Source organism: Capsella rubella, unplaced genomic scaffold (assembly GCF_000375325.1).
Source record: "Capsella rubella cultivar Monte Gargano unplaced genomic scaffold, Caprub1_0 scaffold_1, whole genome shotgun sequence".
NCBI classification, from domain to species: Eukaryota; Viridiplantae; Streptophyta; class Magnoliopsida; order Brassicales; family Brassicaceae; genus Capsella; species Capsella rubella.
The window spans coordinates 11,189,410-11,198,705 of record NW_006238923.1 but is presented as its reverse complement, the minus strand read 5'-3'; the positions used below and the strand labels follow the sequence as shown (position 1 = coordinate 11,198,705).

The window sequence follows — 9,296 nt, the reverse complement described above, 5'->3', positions numbered from 1 at the left end:
AAATTTCTTATTTTCACATAAAAAATATTCATATTCAAATATCAATCTAGCAATTATAGCACAAATGATATCTACAAAATTTATCATTAATTCAATTAGTTAATGATTTTTATTTGGTCAAACCGTTAGTTAATGATTATTCTAAACTTCTTTTTTCTTATTAATTTCACACAATCTTAACAAAATAAACCTTCATCCATTGGCAATTTGCATATCATTACTATTATCAAATATTAAATAATTGTTTTATCAAATCATAAACTACATTTTGAGATTATAAACATATAGAATTTCTATTAAGATTAAAACTAAATAACAAGTGGATATATCACATTTAAATGATTTTAACAACTTTCTACCAATTTTTAAATAATAAATGGATTATATTTTTAATGATTTAATCTAATTGAAAACAAATAAAATGTCAAATTGGTATGATATAATAAATAAACATCTACAAACATTATCTCACATATACGTACAATTTTAAACTATCCTTGACAAATATGATATATAAGTTTTGGATAACCGGTTGAAAAAAAAAAAAATTGGTAGTTATATTTAATTCTTAAAATCTCAAAATATTGAACAAAATTCAACTTTGGGACGTATAAATCTTTACTGTTGGACGATTATATGAAATTTTACATATATTAAAATTATATTTATTTACATGTAAATGTTGTTATTTATTAAAAAATATATAAACTTATAGGAATGGATACGAGACGGGAACATATAATTCGAAATAAACATTATCTGAATTATTTCACATAAAAAACATGATTAGATATAATTGTTATGAGACACGGTCATAAAGTTAAATTCACTTTCAACTTTCAAATATAAAACTACGAGTACGATACGAGAACATGTAATTTAAATCGCTAAATTTAATTTCCACTTTCCTATTTATTTCAAATATTTAGACATGAAATGACTGGTACAAGAAGATAACGTATACTTTGGATAACAAAACTACGATAAATCCATGTATTAAAAAAATAGAAATACCTAAATCTTTAGAAAACAAAAAGGCTAAAACGTGAATCTTTGAATTGAAGAAAGTAACGAGAAATAAAGATGAAACTGAAAGATGAAGATCAATAGAATTAAAAATCGAACAAGGATTGTCTATGCTAGGATTACAGACAGTGCATTGTGAATGAAAATGGTGGGAGCATGTGACTTAGATTGATAATTAGATTGTTATTAGTTTGATAAAAATAAATATTTAAACGAGGAATATGAGTATCCCGTCTAAATCTTTTGCCAAGTTTCTTATAATAAACATTGGCAAATGATTATGTTTTAAAAAGAAACGATTATGTAACAGAAATTTTATGACATATAGAAGACGGGAAGGGACGGGACGGGTCAGGACGAGACGGAAAGGAACAGGACGGGTTTCCATTCTAAACTACACATAAAACAATTCAAACTAAAGCCAAACCCAAATCCGATTGAACATCTCTAAGCAAACAGTTAGAAATGTTTTGATTAGTTTAAAAAATAAACACGTAATATCACTTATCATTTTCATTTAAAAAATGTTAAAATTGTAATTTTAAAATTTTATTATGTAATACAATATCTATATTTTACAACTGTATGTCTATATATAGTTTATCAAATAAACTCATATAACAAAATTTTACCGAAATAACATATACTTAAAAAATCATAATTTTGTAAAAATAACTCCGCACGTACGTGCGGGTCCATCACTAGTATAACATATTTAAGAATATAAATTTTTAAAACAAATAAGATCATTTAAAGATATTTAAGAAATTTTCAGTTTATTAAGGAGATATTTTAAGAAATTTTGTTAAATGTAATAAATACTATCTTTATAAATCAGGGAAATTATTCTATATATATCTTTTTTTTGTAAATCCGATCCCTTTTAACTTTTATGATTTCGGAGATTTTGCTGGAAATGAAAACAAGCAAAAACTTATGAAGTCTAGTGTAATTAAGACATATGATCATCTCTCATCGTACCCTAGAGGTATGTGTCCTGTATACAAGTCTTTGATGCATATAGAACGTACAGTTCTAACTTTCAATGAAAACATTCTCTCACATGTATCCTTGTTCTTTCTACTTTGCAGGTCCTTTATCATTTACTTCATACTGGGACAAAATTCCAAAGTTTCATAACTTGTCTCACTTACAGGCTACCTTCTCCAACACCAGTCGTTACAATTTTGTTGTCTACCTTTCTTGAGAGCTGAGCAAATATGAAAAGGCTAATCTTGGTAACAATCTGTTTGAATATCATGTGATCTGCCTTAACAACATTGTTGAAATACATTGTAAACTCAGATTGTTAGTATCTTTTTCGCAGGATACGGAGCCAGAGCAAGTCGAACTTACAACCGTGCCTCGATGTTTAACATTGACTCTTAAATATGCTAAGATTAACAAACTGATCACGAGAGAGGAACTAGTGAATTAATTACTTTTCAGTAGTACTACTTACTTTGAGTTCCACAGATTCTACTATGGCCGACAAAGCTCATGATATTATCATGAAGCTTCTTGCATCTACAAAGGTTTCTCGCAGATGTCAAGTTATCGTTGATGCTGGAAACTTGGTGGGCACATGAGAATTGTTTCATTGAACATTCTTTTAAGCATCATATAATACTCTAATGAAATTGCCGTTTGGCTAAGCATATTATATTCATTCATTATTATATTTTATTTTATTTCTTCAATTCAATTTCTCAAAATAGTTATAAAAAAAAAACTTTGCTATAGCAAAACTTAATTCTTATTATATACTTTGCTAGCTAGTAATAAGAACACAAAGCAAACATAAGCTGCCTTTATTCATAAGTTTTTATTTTTGATTTTATATTTATAGATGGAGTCTCAACTCCTACAAACTTGGAAGCACAAAGCAAAACAAAAGAAGTTCATTATTTGCAAAAACATTTATAAAAAAAAAAAAAAGAGGGGGGAAGCTTAAGTAAGACTTTTTCTTAGTCTTTGGATGGTCCTCCTTCGTCTTCATCTTCCTGTTGAACGTGATCCTTAGCCTCTCCAGAAACAGTCTCAAAGCCTGAGACTGTAATACCTCCACGTCCATCTTCATTGTGTTTTGCAAGAATAGACTTATAATATAATTCAGACCCATCTGGTTGATAGATCCCTAAATGGTCAGAAGTGCACCATGCATATCTTCATATTGTCTCGAGATATGTCTATACTGATAAACTCTTCACTCTTCCATGTATGAATTGCCTTATCTGCAATCTTATTAATCTTGCCAAGAGCATCATTAAGATATATATTGTAATCATTGTACTTGAGCATATATCCATCAACATTTCCGGTATACTTTTTGAATTTAATATAGGTATCAGCGTCAATATGTTCATTGATAGACTCATACCCAATCCCAACATTAAGAACAATTGTCTTACCAGTACTGTGTAAGCACTCACCTGTATTATTAATAACCTTTTGGTTAATAGAAGAAATGTTTTCTTGTTGTAGGAGGAAAAACAAAGGAATCCTTCTTCTTATATAGATTTCTCATTTTGATCTTAACGGCTCAGATCGTTTGACACTCTTTCTAAATAATCCAACGGATGATATGCTGGAAGTCGGAACAATGGAACGAGGAGGTAATATTATCTTAGACGCAATTGCATCCAACATGTAAGATTAAGTATCATTATAACGATGCTTACAACATGTGATGATGTAATAAATGGTCAATGCATTTTTGCATTTTGGTCGTTGGCTTTTACTGTATATTTTCCGACAACTATTCATTTTCTGTCGCCAACGATATATTCCGGCCATACAGGGACAGGGTTATACTCATTTTATTTCTCAAAGACTTATCTATTTTATAAAACCTGTTATATATTATTCAGGTCATTCTTATAAGAATAATTTGTGAGTTGGGTCTTTCTATATAGAATATTTTTTCGTAAATGTTCTCAATAAAAATATTTTGTGAGTTGGGTCATTCTTAATAAATATAATTAACAATAATAAATAATAAATAAATATAATTTGTAAGTTGGGTTTGAATGACAATTATGTTTATTAATAATATTTCAACTTACAAATAATATTTCATATAGAAAGACCCAGCTCACAAATTATTTTATTTAATTTAGAAAGATCCAACTTACAAATTATTTTTAATTAGAATGACAAATTTTAATTTTTTTTTATAAATCGTCAATGCAAAGAACTATTATTAAGAAAGACCTAACTTATATAGATACATTTATGCATAGTCGTATTCAAAAAAATTTCATATACTCGTTTATTTTATCAAAGAAGCTGGTCCAATTTGCAAAAAATATATTATATGTATACTCAAGACATAATTTTTGTTTTTGGGAAGATATGACCGGATCTAGAGAAAGCCTATGACCGGATCAGATGAGATTTCTTCGAAGATACACTTATTACAGTGCATGGGACTAGAGAGTGGAGGAAATGTTAGTGTAATTGGGCTCACACCCTTACCAGCTTATCAGAATGAAGCAACATACTCTCCCCTATTACGCCCGACTCATATATATGTGTGACTCACCGACTCATAGTAGCAAATCCGTACAAGACTCAGGTCGGACCGGATAGGATACTTGATAAGGTATTAATTGGACAGTCTGTTCGGATGCATTTGTAAGCGTTAGAAGTGTTTGATTGTATAATAACGACATTGTCCTTCTTTAGAAATGTATGTTTCTTCTTTGTATGTACTTAAAATGAAATAATGAAGAGATGCATTGAAAATTTAGGTAAATTGTAGAATGTAAACATTCTATTATATATAGTAGACTATAGACACTTAAATGTGTTAGCCGTTACGTTGGACATAATTGCGTCTTAGATAATACTACCTCCTCGTACCTTCAGTTGTTTCAAGCTATTTCATCCGTTGGATTAGAAAGAGTATACAAAGATCTAAGCCGTAGAGATCACAATGAGAAATCTATTTAAAGAAGGTTTCCTTCATTAATATATATTTCTCACACCAAAAATATTCATTATGCCTCCTTTTATAAAACAAGCTCATAATGATTATACGAAGCTTGTACACGTATACACAAGTATGAAGCATGGTGATATGGGGTATTCTATTCCTAATTCAGAAACTAAGGATATCAATGATTACATCACTTCTGAATCTGATCATGTATATTCCGAGATTAATCTGATGGATCCAGAAGATTTTAAAGGTTACCGTCTAAGGTACACCAATCCGGCTCAGATTCTTTATCTTAATGATACTCTTGGCAAGAGTCTTAGTGTAGCAGATTCTGAAATTCGTACACGTTACGATAAAACAAATATTTATATACATATATATGTCGATTCGATCAAGATACATGGTAAGAATGATGATTTAGGTATAACTCAACCTAATGGAGATATTATATTATTATACTTCTATTACGGCAACAAGAAAAGGAAGAGAAGGAGGTGGAGGTCTTACTCTTGAAGGATCCAAGCCTCGTCGAGGTGATGATGAAGACGACGCAGCCTAATATGATGAAGCATCAGCCAAGATGATAAGCCAACTCGTAGATGACGATGGCGCAACCTAAAGTACCAGCAAGACTGATTAAGTCAGTCTTCTTTTCCCTTTTATGTATGTTTTCTTTTGCAAATAATTAATACAGTGTGGCTTTATGTTCTTATCTTTGAGAGCAAAACCCACGTTTCCAAGTGTGTACGAGTTGAGACTCCATTCATGTAAAAAGAAAATAAAGCTTAATTTTGTTTGCCTATTGGGAAATTTATTCTTGTGTTCTTATTGGTTAACTCGAACCACACTGATGCAGCAACCAAATTTGAAAATCGGTTTACAACCTGACAAAAAGCTATTAAAGAGGAATAATTTGTGTTTTTGATTATATAATCTAAGGTCCAAAGACCGTAAGCTACCATAATTTTTTCTTTTTATGAAAAATGTTATAATTGAAAATATACGACATATGAAAGTATTTTTGAAAATGGATACCGTAAAAAAGACATTTAGTTAAAATTTACATGCTTTATTTTCGATTTTCAATTTATATTTATAATGGAGTCTCAACTCTTACAAATTTGGAAGCACAAAGCAAAACAAAAGAAGTAAATGTGGATTAGTCCTTAAAGATAAAGAACATAAATCCACTTATTATTTGCAAAAAAACAAAAAAAAAAACAGAAAAACAAGAGAGGTGAAAGTGAGACTTTTTAGTCTTTAGATGATCCTCCTTCGTCTACATCTTCTTTCATTTCAACATGATCCATAGGCTCTCCAACATCAGCCTTAACTCCTGTGACTATAATACCTCCATTTCTATCTTCGTTGTGTTTTGCAATAACAGACTTATAATATTTTAGAAACCCATCTGGGCTATAGATCCCTAAATCACAAGAAGTACACCATATCTTCATTGCATCTTGATTTATGTCAATACTGACGTACTCTTCACTCCTCCATGTACGCAATGGTTCATCTACAATTTCATTAGACTTGCCAAGAGCATCATTAAGATATATATTGAAATCGTCGTACTTGAGCATATATCCATCAGCATCTCCAGAATTTGTTTCAAATTTAGTATAGATATCAGTGTCGATATGTTCATTAACAGACACATACCCAACCCCGACATCAAGAACAATTTCCTTACCGTTAATGTATAAGCACCATGTCTCACCTGTATTATTAATAACCTTTTGTAGCAATGGAGCCATTATAGAAGAAATATCAATATTTTTTTTGTGATAATAGAAGAAATATTTTGTTGAGAAATAACAAAGGAAACCTTCTTCTTAAATAGATTTCTTCATTTTGATCTTAGCGGCTCAGATTTTTTGACACTCTTTCTAATCCAACGTACGTATGATATCTTGGAACAATGGAACTTATGGATAATATCAGGATAGACAGACACAGCTCACAGATTATTTAATTATTAATGACCCAACTTACATACTAATTTTAATTAATTAATCAGAAATGACAGCAAACTAATTTTAGCACTTGTTCAATTGAAGATATACTATTATTGAGAATGATCCAATTTGTTAATATTTATATGTATGTTTATGAAAAGTCGTATTCAAATTATTTTCACATAATCATTTTATCACCCAAATACTGTTCAAGTTTTTTAAAACATATATGCTCAACACATAATTATCAATGGCAGGGACACAAAATTATTAAAAATTTATTGACTTTTTCTGTAAGAGATTTTCACTTTTTTTTTTAACTTATTTGTTACATATATCAATCACATGTTATTTATATTCATTTATTAAAATTTTAGTTTAGTACTTCTTATGGTTTGACAAGAATATTAGATAATGGATACAACTTATGAATAATATTTGTTATTATTATTAAATATGACTCAAGTTACAGATTCTTTGTTTTACAGAATAATCCAATTTTACACATAATATTTCATATAGAAAGACACAGCTCACAAATTACTTTTATTAAAAATGACCCAACATATATTATTCTTTTTCAGAATGACTAAATGTTATTGTTATTATTTGTCAACGAAAAGAAATTATAATTAAGAATGACCCAACTTATATCTAGATTTATGTACGTTTATGCCAAGTCGTATTCAAATTATATTTTATATACTTATTTATCTCTTAAAGACTGTCCAATTTGTATAAGCATATTATATATATTCAACACATATATAATATAATAATCGAATTGCTGGGAGACTAAAATATTAAGACTTTTCTTTGTTAATGGATTTATTTTTTCAAAACTTAATTATTTGGTTACATGTATTAATATAGAGGCTGCGCTTTAATTCTTAACAGGAGCCAATATATGTAATGTAACTCAACATCCATCCCTATTTTTTTTAGAGGTTACGTTATATTTTCGTTCATGCTAATTTTTCCTTCTTTTTATTTTATTATTATTATTATTTTTTTTTAAATTTTATAATAAAAATATATTATTATGAATGACCCAACTTATAAATATGTATATGTACATTTATGCGAACTCGTATTCATATATATAAGCCAACAACACCATCGGCTACAGTAAATTACACTGCTTTTATTCCTTTTCGGTGACCGGTGATAACTATTTTATTGTATATCATCGATAAATTCCGGCCGGACATGGTTATACTCATTATATTTCTCAAAGACTATCTATTTTATTTCCTAGAACATGTTACATATTCTTAAGGTATTCTTATACGAATAATTTGTGAGTTGGGTCTGTCTATATAGAATCATATATATAAGTTAGATCAATCTATACAGAGTGTTTTTCGTAAATGTAGTAAATAAATATAATTTGTAAGTTGGGTCATTCTTAATAAATATAATTGAAATTAATAAATAAATATAAGTATAAATTGTAAGTTGGGTTTGATTGACGATTATGTTTATTAAAAATGCTCCAACTTACAAATAATATTTCATACAGTAAGACACAGCTTACAAATTATTTTATTTAGAAAGATCCAACTCAAAAATTAGTTTTAATCAATAAATCATGTTTACTAGTCTTTAATACAAAAGAAGCAAAATTTTGAAAATATTTCTTTTGGTATACATACTTATATTAAAAGTAAATATAATATTAAATCAACATATTTTTAACTGTATTCTGTATATTTTCACTTTGTTAAGACGACTACTAACAACCCATATTCATAGTCGTCTTTGAAATTATTTGTAAGTCGGGTCATTCTTTTTAGAAGAACAATTTGTGAGGTTGAGTGTTTCTATATTAAATTTTATTTGTAAGTTAGATCTTTCTATCCCTACTATAGTAAAAGAGAAGTACAAAAGTTTCTTGGGTCGGGTTTTTTTAAAAAATTAACCCGAAATTTTTCAATTGAATCTTAATAAAAATTTAAAGATATTAAATACCAGTTTCCATATATATTATTTCGAAATCTACCAAATTAAACCATCAATATCGGTTTTGGAAAGTACATTAATCTTAATTTGTTTAAGGAAAAATACATTAATGTATGATTTTGTATATTGGTTTAACAAATTAACCTAAAAATCAGAAATATAAATTAAATATAAAATATTTATCAAATTATCCATAATATTTCAAAACAAAATGTTCCTTAAATATCTTATATTAATATTTAGATGTATAGTTTTCTCCTATATTAACTATGATCTTCACACCAATTACGGGATAATTCATTTTCAACCATCTTTAATATATTTATTTGGCAATAGTTTCGAATTTCTGGCTTGATTGTAAAGCTAATCTTTTTTTCAACGCTAACCTAACTCTAAGAAAATAT

General features: G+C 28.4%; 1 protein-coding gene across 1 annotated transcript; it reads right to left on the bottom strand.

Annotated features, from left to right (window-relative positions):
• Positions 1–6,222: 6,222 nt before the first annotated feature.
• LOC17899729 lies at positions 6,223–6,729 on the bottom strand. Its single transcript, XM_006303480.1, has one exon. The coding sequence runs from the start codon at positions 6,727–6,729 to the stop codon at positions 6,223–6,225; it is 507 nt and encodes a 168-aa protein (XP_006303542.1).
• Positions 6,730–9,296: the final 2,567 nt, after the last annotated feature.